The 21,339-nt window shown below is 38.2% G+C and overlaps 1 protein-coding gene across 3 annotated transcripts in view; it reads right to left on the minus strand.

Annotated features, from left to right (window-relative positions):
• The window catches only part of KMT2E (lysine methyltransferase 2E (inactive)), a 55,878-nt gene extending 34,612 nt beyond the window's left edge, over window positions 1-21,266 (minus strand). For 2 of the 3 annotated variants that reach the window (XM_083859987.1, XM_083859985.1), the window contains exons 1-2: window positions 20,947-21,266; window positions 2,762-2,946 (exon numbers count right to left, since the gene is read on the minus strand). In XM_083859987.1, the coding sequence (XP_083716113.1) occupies window positions 2,762-2,832 (71 nt within the window). In that variant the 5' untranslated portion in view covers window positions 2,833-2,946; window positions 20,947-21,266. Of the gene's footprint in view, window positions 1-2,761; window positions 2,947-12,396; window positions 12,454-20,946 lie in introns of all 3 variants that reach the window. The other variant, XM_083859986.1, reaches the window with a different exon arrangement.
• Between the last annotated feature and the right edge of the window lie 73 nt (window positions 21,267-21,339).

Here is a 21,339-nt window from a genome sequence, read left to right on the forward strand (position 1 = left end):
ATATATTCAAATGGGAAACAAAATCTCACTAAAACTAAAATGTTCCAAGACAGATGGGGTATCCAAGTTTTAGACTGCGAAAACCTAGCTGAGAGTACTTCCTGAAAACGTGTCAGAACTCCAAAAGTAATCTCAGTAACAGCAATCTTCCACAATCCAATTTGATAGGTCTAATTTTCAAGGAATTCAGGTTTGATTTCTGTTTGTACCAGCACATCTGAACAGTCTAGCTGAAGGTTATCTCAGCTAAAAGAATACAATATATTTTCCATGACAAACCGTATTTTCTATTTCAAGACACTTCATCTAACCAAAGACATTTGACAGGCTTCAATATCTAGACAAGAATCAAGGACTGCTTCTCTACCAGGGAGTGGGTTCTGCTACCTAAGCACCTTGCAGCAGGCCCTACAAGTACAGGCCGGCCTGATATTACCTGTACTTAAGAATACATCAATGTTCTTTTTCTCCTGGATACTGAACTCAATACAGTGATCTGTACACTGGGATTGTGAGGTTTATCATACAGGCCTGCTCTCTAAAAAATGTGTATATATAAAAACCAGAAAAGCAGTTCCACCAATTTCCCCATGTGTAGTGTAGCTCATACTTGCGCTCTAAGCTACACAAGCACTCTCTGAAGCCAGGAAGTGCATTTTGAACCCTCAGAAATGGCTTGTTCTGCTTACTGCTACAAGGACCTCACCACTAAGAAGTCACACATCCTCATCTTTAGTAAAGTCTACAAGTAAAGGCGAAGTATGTGTATTTTGACTATGATGACATGAAGATCTATCTGGAGACCCTACTTACTTAAGTACACGTGACTTAAACAAACTATTTCACCTGGTTTTTAAAATCTTTAAATCTCTTAGTAAACTATTCTACACCCAGCTATTTGCTACAATTATTAAAATAACACGTGGAACTATTAGTCATAGAAACTATCTCCTTTTTTAATAGGCTTTTGCCTTGGTTTGAAGCATAAGGAAAAATCTTTCAGCACTAAGAGACTGCAAAAGAGACTACACAAAGAGCTTTTCCCTAATCATCTTCTCCTGCATAATCGAGTTTGCCACTCCCCCATTCTTGTGTTTGCTCATGTTTCAGCAACTGATGAAGCAATATCAGACCTGCCAGTCACAGGGGAAAAATTCCAGCTCCTCCCTCTCAGGAAAACCCCAGAACTTGCTGAAAGACCATCTAGGACTGTTATTAATACACTCTATATCCAACATACTACTCTCTGGAAGAAAATGTACAAGAACAAAAAGTAAACCACTTAGATGGTGACAGAAAAGGGTTACAGCTGTGTAAGCTGGTAGGTTAGGGACACACCTTTGTGTCACTTGTGACAGTGACAAGGCCTTTGAATCGGCGTACACCCATCATGCAACTACACATTTCAGCCTGAGTACAGCAGAGATGACAAGAATTAATCTAACTGCTAACAGCCACTTAACATCTGAAGAAAAGCAGCTCCTAACTGGGTCGCTCTGCCACAGTATCAAGCAAATAACACACTGCGAACTCTATCTTGTTTATACTGACAACTAAATTTATTTATTTTAATTTCAGCATAACATGCTGTGACTGCAAGGAATGTCAGCAACCTCAGGAATCATGACCTTCTCTAAACATAAAAAAAGCACAGGAAAAATAATGAAAAGAAATGTGAATGGTCCATCCACTAAAGTTAAAAAAAATTCTGCACCAAGGTAAATAGTGTTCATAATATGAAAAGATAAAACAACTTTAAAAATTTAATGTAACAAAAAATTTGAATTGCAAATTCTTGGTTCTCTTCAAATAAATAGCACAAACCTAGAATAACTTCATATATAACTGGAAACACTGGAAGAACTGGAAGCAGAGAAATATCCCTTTAAAAAGCTAAAACTTTCCTTCAAGGTTTGAAAGAAAAACCATTTGCTTCTTAAACATTTGACAGTCACATTGATGCTACACACAGAGAAAGGTTTGTTTGACAAGAAATGTATCCCATCAGAGATTAACAATACCTAAACCTTAGCCCATCTATACTGTGCAGGAGACTAGGAGGGAAAAAATAGAAAAGAACCACAATACAAAAAAATGCACATGCGCAACAACACCCCCCCACCCCAATAAAAAACCCCACAAGCCACCCCCCCATCCCCAAAACCCAGAAACTCAATACACTACAATATTTCATGCGAAGCCGGAGTTTACGGCATGCATGATTTCACTGGCTCTTTGTAACCCTTTATACAGTTACTAAATGTTTTTCTACTAGCTTTACAACTAGAAATAACTTTCTGAAGACACAGTATTAGCCATTTAAGCTAAGCCATCAATTTTCGTTAAGAAATGTACCCTTGTTTTAATTACTACTACTTTTTTGCAGTTTAATGCACCAAATTAATCTTTCTAATGTGCAGAATGCAAAAAAAATTTTACATGTAGTTAAAAAGGAAACTGAAATGGCCAAATATTTGAAGTATGAGAAGTAAACCAAGAAGCATCTTTATTTCTCAGTCTGATAAGAAAGGAAAATATGCATCTGTAGAAACGTTTAGTTTCTCTCCTTTGCTCCCCCTGAAGTGGAAGAAACTGACTTAAGAATAAAATGACAGTTATTAATTTAAGTAATTAAAGGTTCAACAAAACTAAGGAAACTTTTAAGTTTTCGCCAACTGTATTCAAAAAAAGTCATGAAGAAAAAATAAAAGTAATTAAAAAAATAAGTAAGAAAACTTACAGATTATGCTCACATACTTACTCTGAGCCTGCAGCCATTTCCAAATAAGAAGTATCTGCTGTGTCAACCCCCAATGGGATCACTATGCTCATGACGTTCGTTTCTGATAAATTCGATTACTATGGAGTCCTATGCATTGGTATCCAAAACACTGGGGCATGCCAGCCACAGTGCTCATTGCAAACATCTAAGTGCATCCACAAACCCTGTCAAAAACACAACAAAACAAGCAGAAGATTAAGTCAGTTCATTTTAAACACAGGCAATTCTACATAATGTATTTATTTTAATAAAAAAATTGCCACTTATATCTGTCACAACTACTTCATTAGTTTTATTTTACACAAGCAAAAAGAAAGGAAAACACTCAATCTTCTCTAGAAGTTAACTACAAATAAACTTTTTTAAAGAGTGTGATGAGCTTAACATATGAACTTGAAAATACTACAAATGGACAATTTATGATTAAAAAATGCCAGCACAATCAGGGAAGTGCCAGAGACTCACTTTACAGCAGATTTACTAAATATGAAACACATTTACTTACTACCCTGTGTTGTCAAAGCTTAGTTGCTGTACCTTTCAGCAGAAACCTAGTTAGAGAATTTGCAAGTAGGTCTTAGGCAGCACTGTTCACTTTTGTTTTGCACTTAAAAAAAAATCCAATGTCTTAGCTACTGTTTAGCATTTTTTAAAAAACAAAATCATTCAATTAACTCACAATAATGATAAGAAACATTTTCCATTTTAATAAAACACCATTAGAAGATACTATGCCTGTTCAGTGCCATTTTTGGAAGTGATTTTTTTTTAAGGAGTAAAATAGAAATAATCAAGTAGTAGTTTTAACTGTAGAGCAAACTACAATCTGGTTGACTTGCACGAGTGAATACAGAATCCAATCTGTATGCCAGTTACTACCAGTCCCCCATATTGCATAGGGCAGAAGACCCAACCAAGTACAGGAGAAATGCAAACAGCTCTCAGCTATTCACAGATTAGTAAAATCATTTATACACTAATACAGACCAAGTTTTACACGTGACTGGGTAATTCAAGTAAAACAGCCCAGTACCTTCAGTAGTTACATAATGAGTAATTGCAAACTCTTGCCAAAATGTCTAAGTGCAAGAGCACAGACCACTCTGCAATGAAGCACACACATACTGTGCCTAATAAAGACACTCCTCTCACACTACAAAATGTGGTATCTTAGCTGATGTCCACACAAGCACAACAATTTCGGAATCAATGTATTTTCAGTCTCACAGAATGTGCTGAGCTGGAAGGAACCCACCAGGACCAAGACCAACTCCCAGCACTGCACAGCACCATTCCCAAGAGTGACCCCATTTGCCCGAGAGTATTGTCCAAACACTTCTTGAACTCTGTCAGGCTGGTGCTGTGACCACTGCCCTGGGAGCCTGTTCCAGTCTACAGCCACCCTCTGGGTGAAGAACCTTTTCTATTATTGAACCTAAACTTCCCCCAACGCAACCTCAGGCCACACCCTTGGGTCCTGTCACTGGTCACCACAGAGAAGAAATCTGTGTCTTTCTTCCTCTTCAGGAGGAAGTTGTAACTGCAGTGAGGGCTCCCCTCAGTCTCCTCCACACTGAACAGACCAAGTGACCCCAGCCACTCCTCATGCAGCTTCTTCTCAAGGCTCTTCACCATCTTTGTTGCCCTCCTTTGGACACTCTCTAATAGTTTAATGTCTTTTTTATATCATAGTGCCTGAAACTGCCCCCAGCACTGGAGGGGAGGCTGCCCCAGCTCAGAGCAGAGGGGACAATCCCCTCCCTTGCCCAGCTGGCCCTGCTGTGCCTGATGCCCCCAGGACACACTTGGCCCTCCTGCCTCACATTCAACTTGCCATTGGCCAGGACCCCCAGGTCCCCTCTTGCTGTGGTGCTGCTTTCCAGCCTCTCGTTCCCCAGTCTGTCCATACATCCATGATTACCCCACTCCAGGTGTAGAATCTGAACATTTTTCCTGGCTGAATTTCATTTTAACAAGTTATCCTTGCCAAACTGGCAAAAAGCACAAGCCCCTGGTGAGAAATGGACTTCAGATAAACACTGTAATTTAAATCTGAATTTTCTTCTTTTATTGATTAGGTCAGCACCTTCAGGATGACAAAGTGGCATGTACAAGATACCTCTAAAAGTATGAGATGGCAGCAAGTCTTCATCTAACTTCCTAAATTTTATAACACTATTGAAGATTGGTAACTAACTTAAGAATATGCCAAGATGTTTCAAGTGCCTAAACCTACAGTTAGTTCATTCTCCTAGACAGCAAAGGTGTGTTTTGCTCCCATTGTGTGAGACACCAAACAGAATGAACTGGAAAGATATCGAGGAAAGTAGCCATTGAAATAGTCTGATTTCCACATTTAAACACAGAGGATTTTCTTACTAAGTACCACAAGTAACAAACTGCAGCACTAGGTATGCAAAAAATTAAGAAAAAACATACTATTTTCAAGAGTAAGGTAGCAAGAAAAACAGGTTAAATCAAAAGGAGGTAAAGAATATTTTCAGTAGAAGGCTTGAAAAAACTGTAAACCCCTCCAACAGTTTTAGTGAGTACTCATTCCCCCACCATATAGATAACTCTACTGGCCGGGCAGAACCCTGAACAGCTGCACAGACAACTTACAGGAAACATCAACTCACCATTTAGTTTCCATCTTCTGAAAAAGTAGAAAATTTACCCAATAACTGAAAGGCCATAATGGATTTTAAAACCCAAGTAAAGCAGCTAGCCCAGGGTTAATGGCTGTTCCATTACTCCCTGCAGTGTGACCTACCTAACAAACCATTAGAAGAAACGAGTTTTTACTTTATGCCTGTTACTAGGTAATTCTAAAAAAACCAGCTTTAGTGGTTTAATGTAGGTCTAAAAGACATTGGACAACATTGCCTGGGATCCTCACTTAGAAAGATGTTTCCTGCACTTAAACTTGACTTTGGCGGTGGTGTGGTTTTTCTTAAAACATTTTCTTTAAACACTTCTGAGCAGGTAGAGCATCAGCTGTAAAATAATGCAAGCAAAAACACCCTGGAGACTGATGGAAGTGAAGAACATGCTTAGACAGCTGTCTCATGGGCTGTGACATCTCCAAACTTACATGAAACAACCGAGGTTACCAAACCATCACATATTCAAGCGACCTCCACTGTCAACTCAAAAAGAAACTTGCTTACCAAATCTGATAATCAAGTGATATTTGGAGTTTTTATATGTAATGTAGAAAAATGAAGAGCTATCCATGTATTTTTAGAGCTATGTATAGACTGAAAATCAATGGCTAATGCATGTCCCAATTAACAACAATCTGAAATTGGAAACATATCGCCATCCCTGCTAAAAACATACCACCACAAAAAAGCCCGACAAAAAAAATGGGGGACACAGCCAAAACAAACTTCCTACGCTATGGCAAGCCATTCAAATACAGCTCTGCCACAAGTCAGTCAAAAATTCTAATAGCCTGATCGACACTGAGTAAAATCAGAAACTTGACAAATCAAGATTTTTTTTTGCCTGAAGAGCATTACACAGATGTTTTATCTAAAAGGAAGTGGAACATGACTGCAATACCAACTCACTGTCTTTTACCACCTTCTTCATCATACAGAGAACCCTCTAAACCTTTCCTTTGCCTACATTTAATACGGAAGAATGGAGGCAGTCACTGGCTTGCAATACCTACACAGGCAAGTTAATTCAAACAAACATTGCTCATTATTTAGGAGTAGCCATCCTCAACAAATGCCTGTAATGGAAGGAGGGGAAGATGTAGGATAAATTAATAACACTACACACACTTATTAAACAAAAATGTGACCTTATATATAGGCCATCCAATTATGATCACTACAGTGATGTCAAATTTGGAATGATGGAAAATAATTATTTTCTGCCGTGTCAGAAGCAGAAGCGTTGTCATGACATACTAATATTCCCAGTATTTTTATAAGATCAGAAAGAAAATAACATAACCACTGGGGAATTTGATCTATGAAGAGATTGCTTATCCTTTGAAGCTTGGTATTTTAGATGAGTCATAAAATACTATCTGCTGTCATGATTTGGTACTTTCCAACTCCTGCAAGTATCCATCTATTTCAAGTAATTATTCTTTCAGAACTCCGACAAACTGTCATCCATGGTCTTTAAGAAACTGTTTTCATAGGTACATTCATTTCTGCAACTTACTGTTTAAGAAAGTCTTTCTTCAAGCAGTATGTGAATTTTAAAGATAGGAAGACCACACTGGTTTCTCCAGGTAATTTCAGAGCCACAGAAACTGCTAGCCCCAAGTTCATTGATCAGCTCTTTACTGGGCAAAGTGGCTCATCTACTGTACCTTTGTTAACAACAGCAGAGGCCCTCCAGGTTTGTTACAGTCTCCTCTATTAGTGATACTACACTCTAAGCTCTAGAAGAATTTTGGCAATTTCTTAGATTCACCAAATTTTCTCATAATCACCCTACAGCTGTATGATATGAGAAAAAAACACCCCTTATTCAAATAAATTTTGCTTTTATTTAGTTACAGTAAAAAAATTTGCCTTAATAATAAAATGCTCATGTTAAAACCCAGATAATTTCTGTTCAATCTGGTGAAAAGATTAATCTTGTGCAAGATCAGCCCCCTCACACCCATCACACTTCAGCATTCACTCATATTGGTTTACACTTTCAATGGCACTTCTCACTGTCTCCAGAGAATACACAGGAGCTTTTTCACTCAACAGTCACCTCCAGTCTGGAATATCTGAAGCCTCACCAGACATCTCAAGATCCACTTTGTTTATGACACCAAGATCCTGTTTGTAAAAATTAACTGTGCTCAAACAACAGAAGTGTAAGAGTTAATATATTCCAAAATACTAATCTCTGTGGCTCTGTACAGAGAGCATAATTCATGCATTAAGGAACAGGAAATAACTCACACCGTATCCCTGAGATATTCCACTAAAACAACATTATTCTGCGGTCTTACAGAGACCACATGTTTCCTTTCTGTCACGTCCTGCTAAGATCACTTGTGTCACGTCAGAAGAAAAAAAACTTTTCCACTGGTACACAAAGGAGGAAAAACCCCCAAATGCAGACAGCTCAGCTGTTGAATCAGAAGGTGATCTGAAATTACATCAGTAGTTTTAAACCTGTTGGACCCTATGCTGTATGTCTAAGAATACTAAAGCTCTTGCTTAGATATAAAACATTTCATAAAAGTCAATGATAAGAAATGGTAACAACACCAGTAACAATTTATTTGTCTTTTTGTCTTAAACATAAAAAAAAAATCCTGAGAAGACATTAATATATTAGGATAACATTATTACTTATAATATTTACAGTAATATTATTTATTACAATATGGTGAGGGCTTTTAGTCTGTTGGGGTTTTTTTTTTAACCATGTTTACATCTGATACTACAAAAACCAAAGAGGTAAAAAATTAATGAAAGCTGTCTTTGCTATTCTTCTTCACATCTCTGACAGCTTTTACACAGTGTCACTTGTTCCTTGTTTTTCCCTTCCCATGAATCAATTTTCAGATTCTGTTGTCTTGTGACAAATACAGAAAAGCATACAAAAGTTACAAAAAATACATTTACTATAGAAGTTACAAAGAGAATTCAAAGCAATTTGAAATGTAACATTTATTTTCTAATTTATAAAGGGATGTAAGTAGAATCATGAGTTAAGCTTACAATTAAATTATATCCTACCTCAAATGTAAGAATTTTCCCACATACACAGAGTACACTAACTTAAGTATGCTGATTGCTAAATCAGTTCAAGTTTCTCACATCACTAGGTACTACAAAAATACTAAATTTTGTTGTTACTGTTTTTATTACTTTAATATACATGTAAAATTCTTCAATAATTTTTTCTGCCAATTGCAGTTATCAACCATTACCTGGCTACAATTACAAGATTAAAAAAAAATAATTAGATGGTTTAGATGTTTCAATATTTGAGAGATTTCATCACAGAATGCCTCTACAAAGAGAATGACCAGGATCTCCATAAACACAGAGGTTTAAGGAGAAAAATCTTATTCTAATTATAGAATATAATTAGGCTGTTGCATTAGATGCAACAGTGCTGGTTTAAGATAAATAATTATTTAGATTTTATACTGATGCATACCACATCATCTTGATGTCCCTGACTAATGCCACTACAGAAATATTAGCTAACCAAATTACCATCTCTCTACTCTGTCTACTCTGTATTTTCAGAAGACCCATACACAAAATCCACAAGAGCTGAAAAATTGATCAAAACCTCCTAGCCTATCTACATATGACAACTATCCTTCCTTAAAAGCAACATAAAAAAAAATTTGAAAATTTCAAAAAACTTGCAATATGTATTGCAAAATACATAGAAGGTGAAAGTGGTAACTTTCCCATGTGTAGTAAATTGAGTAACTGAAATGGCCAAGGATAATTGTCAGTCCCCAACACTTAAAGAGTTACATTGTTTCCCAACTTAACCAGCAATGGACAGTTCACCTCATGCTCACGCAGAGCTTATTTCCCCTGAACACAAGCACAGAAGAGGCTCTCTTTTACTAAACTATGAGTACTGGTAAACCCCTTCCCTCACACCTTTAAATCCAGGCAAGAAATTAGTAACCATTTCCTGGAGCAGTACTAAGTATCAGAATGCATACAGTACATAGTAAGGCTCATTTTCATGAGATGTGTACAAATCTTAAGGGAATTAACTTGAAGCAACAAATGGAATTTGCTGGAACAGTCAAGTACTGACCAAGGAACAAGAGAGAGTAGAAGGGTTATGAGATTTACAGATAAAAAGAATTCAGTGTTAAAACACAAACTATCTGCATGACAGTCTTGAGTCAAGCAAGACCTTTCAGTTTAACCAGCACACAATGTTAACCTGGTTGTAACTTAAAGCCAATTTGAACGTAAAAGTGTTCTACGGCACTAAACTCAAACCAAAACCATTTGCTCCCAGTAGAAAATTCACACTCAGTGTGAGTCCAGGATGGCTCCAAAGTTACAAAGGATCACTACAAAACTAATTACAGTTTCCTGTATCAATAAAGTCTTTCAGGCAAGATGCAAAGATTTCCAAGGTTATTTTACTGCTTTCAGACCTCTGCTACCTTCCTGCATATCTTATTGTCAGTTACTAGTTTATACAAAGTCATCTCAGGTAATAGATGGCCAAAAGGTACTACTCTGTTTTATTGCACTTTATTACTTCACCATGCATCTTCTATGGGTAAGTTGCATTTACTGAGAATACAATCTAAACATTCTCCTCCTCCCTCCAGTTACATCATATGTGTACACACATTTTGCAATCATGAGCAAAAGCAATTCTTGTCATACTTTCCTTCAGATTTACAGGCCAATAATTTTAACCTGTGGTTATGGGAACCACCCTTGACTGCAAGAAATCCACAAGAATGGACCTAAAGAAAGTTGACCACCTATGGCCCAGCACAATCTATACAAGAAAAACCTAACTAAAAACCCAACTATCAATAGTTTGTCAGAGTTCACAAACACAGACTGAAAACTAATGGCCTGAACTGTCACAAAGCAAACAAACTAAGCTTTACTACTTGGCTTTCTTACCTACAGGTATTTTGCCCCTTCGGAATTTTTTTTGTTTGCTTGTTTTGGTTTGGGAGACGTGTGTGCTGGGTTCTGTTTGTTTGTTGGACTTGTTTGAATTTTTAACTTTCTTTTTAATTAGGAAAGGAAAAAGATTTAAAGATGATTTCATTAAATAAAATCATGCTTTTCTAAACTGCTACTTTCTACTACTGCTCTGAGCATACAAGTCTAACAAGAATTAGATTATTTTCAAAATTAGCAAGAGAAACTGGCATTTTAATGGTACACTCGAGATATCCTTCTAAACACAAAGTATACTGTGCACATGTATATATGTAAATGCTTGTATCAACACACAAATATGGAAAAAATACACAGCATATCTACACATACCATAAATAAATGTATAAAGTAATCAATATTTATTCATTGCTGTCTGTTTCTCAGAAGGTAACACGCCTTTAATCAGACCTAGAAGCAGAATACATGAATAAATGACTAATCTTACATATGAGGAAGTTTCCTCTGTTTCCCCTAACATGCTTCATAGCTGTACAGATTTTCTTAAGAGATTAGGATGGATATTCAACTTCCAGATGTTACACCACTGCAATTACAGTAAGAACTGTGCAGGCTTAGAAATAACTGCAAGTCCAAATTCAAGACCTTAGCTACTGTCTGCTGCTTTCTATGGTAACCTAACAGGTAAGTTAGCAGTTTACTTCTAATTTGTGCTGAGACAAAAAAAAAAAGGGGAGTAGGAAAAATAAGACATAGTAGGCAAACTCCAATATAGAAATCGAGAGCTATTAATGACCAACTCCTGCAAATCATATAGAAGCAACAACTTGTTCTAGAAGAAACTGGGTATTTGTAGTGCGTGCTCAAACATTCCCATGGATTTAATGTTCTCTATATCCCTCTCAGCAGTATCTTCTCCCTCATCACAATATTAACTGCTTCTAGCCTCACTCATAAACCCCTCAATAACCTCCTGCTCTTCTCAGGGTCACCTACACACTGTCAGTACTCACGTCCATCTACCTCCTTCTCACGCGCCCTGTCAGACAGACAAAAACACAAAAATGTACCTGCTATGGCTGGTTTGAAGTCACACATGACAGATAATGGCTAAAATCATTATGCTTCCTCTCCCTGTTTCTCACAGGACACTGCTCATAGCTGCCCCATCTCCTTTGGGATCTTCAGTAAGCTTCAGAGAGCTTAAGGCTACTAAGTTCCAAGTCAAATTTCTGGTTTATTAAGTTATTGGTTGTACTGACACAAACCTACTTAATCATTAGACCATCTTATTTAAGAAATACTGTTATTACAACCAACTACAAAGTAAGACTCCTCCAAGTTTGCTTTTAAAATAGTGCCAATAAGCATGCCTTAGTATCACAGAATCACAGAATGGCCTGGGTTAGAAGGGACCTGAAAGATCATCCAGTCCCAACATCCCTGCTGTGCTGACACCTCTGCTACCAGGTTGCTCAGGGTCCCCATCCAGCCTGGGCTCCAACACTTCCAGTGACAGAACATCCACAACTTTTCTGGGCAACCTGTTTCAGCTTATGAACATCCTGAGACAAACGCAGGATTTTACATTCAATGAAGACCACAGTCATGTTTGGAATGACAGACAAACTTTATGAATAGGTCAGTTTAGTATCTAAAACAGAAATAAAAACCCCTGCCTCCTTCCTGGATTCATAAATCCAAGATGCATAAAAACCTTGAGCTTCCATCATGTAACAAGGTTTCTATCTGTACACAGTCATAACATGCACTGCACAGACTCCAGTCTGCAGAACCCAGGCCACGCTTTTAGGTACAAACCAAGAGTCAATTCTGCCAGTTTAGCCAAGCCTCTGCTACACACCAAAGCCCCTTTCCACTGGACAAAAGCTGTTTTCCTTTACTTTCTGGTCCAACAGTGCTGCTCTTGCTTATTCCTGAGTGAAAACAAGGTCTCCTCCTCAAATATTTATGCCAGTCTCTTAAAACATGAAGACTTGCCCTTACCTCTTCTCTCTCTTCACTCCTTTTCTTCTCTCAGTGGAAGTTAGACAGAATATGGGACTAGGAAGAGAAACAGAGTGAGTGGCAGAAGGGAAATAAAGGTAAAAGCAGTTACAGAAAGAATAAGAATTAGTTTATTGAACAGAAATCTAGCAAAGAAGCAGTAAGCAGATATACTAAAGCACACCATGCTTACAGATTTTAGGTTTTCTATCTGCAGAACTCAACATCCAGGATTGAAAATTAACTGCCAATTGCTTGGATGTCTCTAAGTTTACTAAACAGCTGCTATACTTCTGAAAATAAATGACTTGAAAAAAGGCCTAGCCATTCAAAACCCATCAATTATTTGAGCTAGAGAGCCAAGGAACTGTAAAATACAAAACAAGTTCAGCACACAAAGAAGAGAAAAATTATTTTTTCATAGCAATATTGCTTGGAGAAGTATATATTAGCTTCCTAACATTAGCCTGTTACAGTCTATCACTGAGAAATGCAAAATGCCTTTAAAGGAAAATTCAAAGGACAGGAACACTAATAAAGCAGTTTCCCAGTAAAAATACCTTGGCTTTATGTCATTTTTTTGGCATCAGCTATTTTACTGCAAATGATTATTTCTAAATCTAGCACAAAATGATAAAAAGCTGTTGATTAAACTTAGATAAACTGCTTGTATGTGACTAAGCAATCACTCTTGAAGAAAACATTTGATCTGTTACCTTACACTATTATTCTTGACAAACATGTGAAAATAGAAATGCTTTCTGTGAGTACATACAGTCTGCATTGTGTAAAAATATGCTAATTCACATCTACAACTCTACGGGCTACATCTATTTATTTTTTATTAAATACAACAGTATATACCTCATGGTGATTCAGCCATCAATATTCCTCCCAATAAGTACCGATTTTGGGTAAAAAATACGTGGCTAAAAATAGATATTGGTATTGCCTTCAACACTATAAACATTTTGTGGGCTTCGTGACACCAAATAAACTAATTAATTTTTTCTAAGCTGCTTAATAAGACTTGGGAGTCTATTGTAATTATTAGCTACCAACTACAGAAGTAAATTCTTTTGACTTATTTCAAGTCTGACTTCAGCTAAGCATATTTTTGTTTTGATACGTTTTCATTTATGTAATCTCAAAAATTAGCTCCTCTTTTTTATCCATGGCATCTGATTTACCTAAATAGCTCAACAGTGCTTCTACTTTTACTCAGTGAAACAATTTGTAGACGTTCACTTAACTGCTACACTTATGCCTAGGAATCTAAACACAAGCAAGTCAGAAAGTCACATTCTTTCAAACACAAATTTTTAATTCTTTCTGGCAGTCAGAACTCCTCTGTGTAATTTTAACTACAGTTCATCCTGGACTGTATCTTTTGTTAACAATCTGGCAGTATTTCAATGCTCTTTACAAGAACCTGGGGAAGATACTGGCAAGAAAAAATGAGGGAACAGATGGAGAGACTATTTCATGTTCAAGGACATACAAAAAACTACAGAAGTTTAAGATCAAAAGATCCTTCCTACTTTCAAGAAAACAAACCCAAATTTATTTTCAATTGCAATTATTTTGCAAAACTGTATTATTTGGGTTAAAAATTTTCAATTCCACGCATTTAACTCCACAGCTGTTTTCAACAGAGGTTTCAGTATGTTTTTCAGTTGTAGTAACAGAGATATAGAATACCTGATCTTTAAATAAGCAAAAAGAAATTCTTCCCAGCAATGGAAGCTCAACAAACAGCTTTACTTTCCACTACTACTGCCATACGGAAGGGAACAAAAAGTGTTTGGCTTTTGTCTTTCAGCACAAAAGATACCACTGGAAAGTAAGACAGAGAACAAGCATTTAAAAGAACCCCACAGCATACTCATTCATGAAAATCCTTCATAATATTAAAGATATTAAAGATTTGCATCAAACGCTCCTATCCTAAGCAGACTTTTTTTAAAAATCAGTGGAATTGCTTGGTAAGGCATTTAAGGGAAGAACCTTACCCTTATCACCAGTAAAATAACTGCTGTATTGTTTATGAATTATATATAAAGTATTCATGTTTCTTTCACAGTTCTAGAATGATGGGTTTGGAAAGCAAAGGAGACATGTAATCGCTCTGTACCTTCCTCAAAACTTACATACAAGTTGCTGTAATTCTCAAGTCTTCAGTTTGAGCAGACCTGACTAAAACCACTCCTTATTGGAAAACTTTCTTCAAACCAATAGCTAAAGCAGGATTAACCATCTAGACTTAAATATACCTGTCTTGTGATACAGTTTTCAACTCAGGCCCATTATAACCATTCTAATTAGAAGTTAGGTCCCTCTGTCTACTCAAGGCAAGCTAAGAGCATCACTGTCATAAAGTATCTTCAGCCCTATCAATTTAGAAGAGTTAAAGAGTAATGAACACCAAACAAATTTAAATATTCAGAACGCCTCTGAGGTAGCAGGTAAAAGACCCTAATCTACCAACATACATAGAACTTTAAATCCTTGAATGGCAAACACAGGCTATTACCTTTATCAGTTTATGTGACTGATAAATAACTGTTCTGCACAACATCTTTAACTCTGAACTGGAGAGAGACATGAATCTGATGGATGGACCATTTGGTGAATAAGGAACTGGCTGCATGGTTGCACTCTGGATGAGTTGCAAGCTGTCAAGCTTGATGTCAATGTGGAGACAAGTCACGAGTGGGATTCCTCACAAACTGGTATTGGGACCATGGCTGTTTAAAATCCTGATTGGTGGCATGGATTAAACACTCTCAGCACGTCTGTAAGACCATGAAGCTCTGTGGTTTGCCCAACACGCTGGAGGGAGGGGAAATCATCCACAGGGCCCCTGACAGGCTGGGCTCGTGTGAACCTCATGAAGTTCAATACAGCCAAGTGCAAGGTGCAGCACCCGTGTGAGGGAAGCAGGAGTACGGGCTGGGCACAGAAAGGCCTGAGGAGGACAGAGCCTTGCAGGTGCCGGCTGATGAGCTGATGCAGCACAACACAACCAGGCAGTGAGCACCCCCAGCCCAGACAGCCGACTGTGCCCTGGGCTGCATCAAAAGCAGCCTGGGCAGCAGGGCAAGGGAGGTGATTCTGCCCCTCTACTCTGCTCGCGAGAAATCCTAGCTGCAGCTCTTTGTCCAGCTCTGAAACACAAGAAAGAACTGGACCTGTTAGAGCAGATGCAGAGGAGGTCACAAAGATAACCCAGAGGCCTAAGCACCTCTCCTATAAAGGCTGAGAGAACAGAGAAGAGAAGGCTCCAAATGCCCCAACAAAGCCTTTGAGTACCTAGAGGGGGCCTAAAAAAAAAAAAAGGGAGAGTGACTTTTTACATGAGTAGCTAGTAACAGGAGAAGGGGAAACAATTTTAAACAAAAGGATGAGCTTTAGATCAGATGGTAAGAAGGAATTCTTCACAGTGAGGGTGCTGAAGCACTGGAAACAGGCTGCCCAGGGGAGCAGGGCAGGTCCCTCTCCCGGAAGTTCAAGGGCAGACACTGATGAGGCTTTGAGCACCCAGGTCTGTGGAAGGTGTCCCTGCCCATGGCAAGGGCGTTGGAACAAAGTGGTTTTGAAGGTCCCTTCCAGCTCACACCATTATATGATAAGGGGGCCAACAACAGATTATATGGCTTCCCTCTTAAGTTGCAATATAAAGTACAATAATGTCATTAAAATTTAGTCTTATCATCTTGTCTTTGAACTGGATGGCAATTTACTTTTGTGATGAAGATATAAAAGTGAATGATTACCTAGATTATGATGGTGTAAAATACAAAAACCACAACTACAAATGGGAATAAAATAAAAAAGCTTTCCTTAACCTGAGCCTGCAATATGAAATTTTAGTATCCACACTATCCAAGGGCCAATTTTAAACCCTAAAACTAAGAGCAATATTATTTTAGCAAGTGCCTGATTTGCAAAATTGCTGGTACCTTCAAAGTCTCACTTAGGTTTTTACAGCACTGGATCTCCACCTAAGCAGTGTATGAACTATCACATAAAACAAGAGGTAGCACTGATAATACAACATGCAAAAGTAACAAACATACTTGCACAGGATGTACAATCTGTGTGCTACTATAATATATTCCTCACATGCACCTTTGAAACACGTAACTTGAATGAACACTGATTTACTGTAGTTCTTACCCATATTTTAATTTTGAAAAACAAAAATACAAAACCACTTAGGCATGTCAAAAAATATACTCTCTGCAATAAAACTGCCTGTCTTCAAAGGTTTACAGATAACCTTATTAAAATTTTCTAACAACCAACATGGCTTGAATCTTGCCTGTTTCATTAATACATTAAGATTTTCAAGAGGAAATAAAAATAATCTCAACATCTCTCAGCAAGTATAAGAAACCTTGAAAAGGTTTCTTTTAAGTACTTGTTTGTTATGCCTTAAAGGTTAATAGCAGTTCTTTGAACACAACTACAGCAGGTTTTTTTCTGTAATGTGAAGGTCATGAGTAGAATTTTGGATCCTCAAAGTGATTAGGTTTTGTGGGTACAACTCTTTGTTTACTAAGAAAATGTGAACACTAGAGTAGATAGAAATATCCATCTTGCATCATTCAAAAGACAAAAGACTGCTGCAATTAATATTTTAAATAACCCAGAATTTGGAAACACAGAATTGAGGGTTTTTCCCCTAATCCACACTCCACATCTGTGGAAACTTTCCCCCCCCCCAGAGATGCCTTAAGTGCCACTCTCAGCAATAAATCAGAACTATTTACACAGTGGAAACACCTAAACAGCGTACCTGTTGAAAAAACACTGTCCAACAAAATCTGCTTTGGAGAGATTCACAAATGCTCATTTGTAAGGAAGTCATGAGGGCAGTAACATAGATACACCACTTTAGGATCCCTGCAGAAGCCTGACTTGGGTTCTATTTTATATCTTCCCCCATCTGTATCCCTCCCACTGAATTTTGTTAGAATCTCACGTGACAACGGCAAAATACTTTCATTAAACCTTCATTTACATTAATCTAGTTAGAACAATACCACCATTCCACAATTGCATACACCACCCCTTAACTCAGTCCCACAAATAGTCCTTACTAAAATTAGTATTAGCATGCAGGCAAAATTAAGACTGTCCTTAGTCAAACCAAGATCAGAACCAGAGAAACACTTCAGCCTTCAGTTTGACACTGATTTATCTATTTCTGCTGCTTTCCAACAGAACTTTAATAGCTGTGTATGCTGAAACTGTCAAAGAGAAATCAGGAGCTGAATTACCTCAAAGTAACCTGAAAAGGTATTTAGTCCTAAGAGAAACTTTCCCCAGATTTAGTCTAAAGAGTCAGTATTATTTCTCCTCTGGAATTTCCCAGAGGGCAAAAACACTCACCCAAAAGGCTAAGTGACAATAAAGCAATTTTTTCCTTTAGCTATGAAAAACTTCGAGATACATAAATGGTTTCGTAACTCCAATCCATACTACTACATTTGTAACACAATGTTTGTGGAACAGAAACATGCCTTAAAAAAAGAAGAAATTTAGATTTCAACCATTCCCTCTTTCAAGAAGTCTGTATTAGTTTGGTGTTTTGTCAAGAATTTATATATTCTTTATGAATATATAAATAAAAACATCAATGGAATTAAAAAAATAAAGGTAGAATTTGTTTTGTAGTCTCATCTCCTTAAAACAAATCTGTTTTTACAAATGGAGAAACTGAGTCACAAAGACAAACTGACTCATTAAAACTCACACAGGAAAACTCTGGAAGATCTCTAAATTCCCAAGAGGTTCTTAGTGCATAAAATGAGCTGTAAAATTTGAAAATTAGTATTTTTTGGGTTATTTCATTATCCTCCCCCAAACCCTTTTTGTAACGTGTACAAAGTTATTTTCCTTTAATTGTGAATCAGATGTCTGCTTGAGAACATGACAGAGGCCACGAAGAGCTGCAGACCATAAAGCATCGAGAACAGGAGCTTTCAACTGAAGGCAAGCAAAGAAAAAGGCAAAAGGTTTCCATGAAGGCCCGGATACTCCTAAAAGTTTTTTTCATGTGCTTTTAAATAGAGAGGAAGATGTGGTTCAGGAAAAAAAATTGTAATTATATAAATAGTGATGATGGGAGCATGCATTATTGAAGAATTAACAACATCACTCAGCCTTTGGCCTCAAAACACACTAAAGGCATGCACTGACGGCACCCTGAAAGTCTATCTCACTGTTCAACTCCAGATATGCCTCACATCCCACATTGGTGCTTCTAATGGTATTCAAATTAAAATTCGTCATAGGTTGAAGACAGTTTTGCCCCTTCAATACCTCACTTTTGATTGCTTAAATCCAGAAGGTTCTAATGCTATACTGGAACAGGAATTTGTATCTCATTAATTTAAAGGACAAGATTAAAGACAGTCATTAAAAAAGGTGAAAATTTATTTTTTTGTTATCATTGCTTAAAACATACAATTTACAGCCTCTATAGTATGTACCAGAGTACACTACACCAACTACCAAATAATGAATCCTTGTGACCTCCCTTCCCCCCACTCAAACATATTTATAGTGGTGATACTAAAAGGTTCATATTTCATTTAGGAAAAAAATTAGAGGTTACGAACTGCACCTTCCCTCGGTACTTGTCTGTGTATTATCACATAGACAAATTATATAACAATACACAAAATAAATTGAAGAAAAAAAGGTAGTGCCAAGATTACATGGCAGCAGAAGAAACTCCGTGTCTTTCAATAAAGTAACAGGTTATAATCTCGCGTGCATTATTCCCTTAAGTTCATTTTGTATTCTCAAACTATGCATATATGGATTTACTACACCCATGTTCAGTGAAGGTATTTCCTGGAAGATGAACATGACGTTCACAAATGTGTTTCCACAAAAAATTCAGCTGTCTTAGTGATGATAATCCACGACTCGCGTTGATAAATATTACTGATTTTATGTCGCTAGTACGGCAGGCAGCTGTACAGTATCGACCACAAACGCAGGAGCTTTTCCAATTTACTAAACTGACATACATATTACCTTACAGCACCATATACACACCCCTCGAAGGAGCTGCCTGAGTCTGTTGCCTGTTTCCACCCCCCTTTTCCCCGACAAGAGTGGTCTCGTTCACTTGCCTTTCACACACATAACCAATAAAATTAATCAGCTGGAACACAGCATTTTTAAATCGCAGTAAAGTCAAGAGATGTTTTGTACGTTATTTGAAGGGAACAGCCTTTTCATTTAAACATAGTAAGACACTAATATGCTGCAGACAAACGCACTGCATGGGGTGTGGAGGACCCGAGCTGATTAGATTACCACAACATCAGCCTGAGGCCGCCATTTTTAGAATCTCTAAAGGACAAAAGAGGGAAATTAATAAATTTACTTTACATTTTTTTAAAAGTAACTTTAAAAGTATAGCGATGGTAACCAATTAATCATGCATTGCAAGTACTGGCACGGATATCTCCTGCTTTTCTCTGACCTGAACCCTGAGCAACAAAAATGCTTCGTTATTATTCCTTTAAGCTGCTGTAAATAAACAGACTAAAACATTCCTAAATCTAGATGCAGCACTGAACTTCTGCTTTTGACGACACGTAGTATGTACCATTTTAGGGACCTCAGGGCTTTCAGACACCGCACATTCCCTAATAGCCGAGTATGGGGGAATACAGGACCTTTATAATCAGGCTATATTATGTTTCTCTACCCTATTTAGTAGTACACAGTGAGCCGTTTGTTTCTCTCCCCCTGTGTCCGCAGCAATACGGTCTAACCCACCAACATTTACCGCTTGGGGAAAGAGACTGAAATATGCCACCCAGGGAACGCCAACACTGGCTGCAGAAACTAAAGCAAGAAAGGGGTGCACCAGTGTAACTACTTACAGCCTCGAGAAAGGGGGTGGGGAGAATGATCCCCTTTTAAATTGGCACAGAAACTCCCGGGGACAGCTCTCCGTTTGTCCAGGTTACACCACGAAACGGAGATATTAGCAGGGAGGCAGGCAGGGAGGCGGGGGTGTGGAAGGCAAAGAGATTAGGCCTATAACGAGCCATTTTAGTACCACAAAGCAAAAATATACAGGATGGAGGAAAAGAATAAGCTTCCCTCAGCTTCGTAAAACTCGATACGCAGTCCCAATAACGCACAAACCCGTTCTGAAAACCGCCAGCCCAAGGAAGCCTATGTTGTCACATAATAGCTCTTTCTGGCTCATTTTCCAAGCATAATGCATAAATCTGGCGTAACTGCCAAAAAATTCTCCTCAGCTCCTCCAGTTACAGTAACCCGCCATATTCATAAGATATAGCGACAGCCTGCCATTTTTTAACCAAACCTCACAAAAGGAAAAGCAAATTCAAGACAACTTAAATAGGAATTAAACATATTTCAGGGTGAGAAGGAGTTACACTCGCACCGAAGGCAATGAGACATTCCCGTCGCATTTCACTCCCTTTTTCCAACCTCCCCCTCCCCCAAAGCACCCACAGCAGAATATGCTGGTAATAACCAAAGACTCACCTGTAATGGTCACAGGCCAGGCAGCAGGACCCCTCAGCTGAGCCCCTTCTCTATCCCAACCAAAACAATGCAACAGCCCCACTGCGGATATCCCTACCCTGGGTAGGACTCAGCCCTCAGCAGGCTTTAGTTAAAGAAAGAAAAGGGAAAGAGGAGACCCCCCCTCCCCCCAAACCTAGCTCAGTGCGCAGAACCCTACAGGGACCAGCTCAAAGGCGCCTTTGCCCTGGGACCTGTGTACAAACCCCGCTGCTGCTGCCGCCGCTGCTCCCGTGCCTCCCTCCCTCCAGCCTCCTACGCTCCCTTCTATGTCACTGCCTCTCTCTGGGAAAATGGCGTCCGCTCTCCCCTCCCTCCCCCTGCACGGGGCTCACCCGCCCCGCCTGACAGGGG

This window comes from Zosterops lateralis, assembly GCF_965231275.1.
Source record: "Zosterops lateralis genome assembly, chromosome: 4".
Lineage (NCBI taxonomy): Eukaryota > Metazoa > Chordata > Aves > Passeriformes > Zosteropidae > Zosterops > Zosterops lateralis.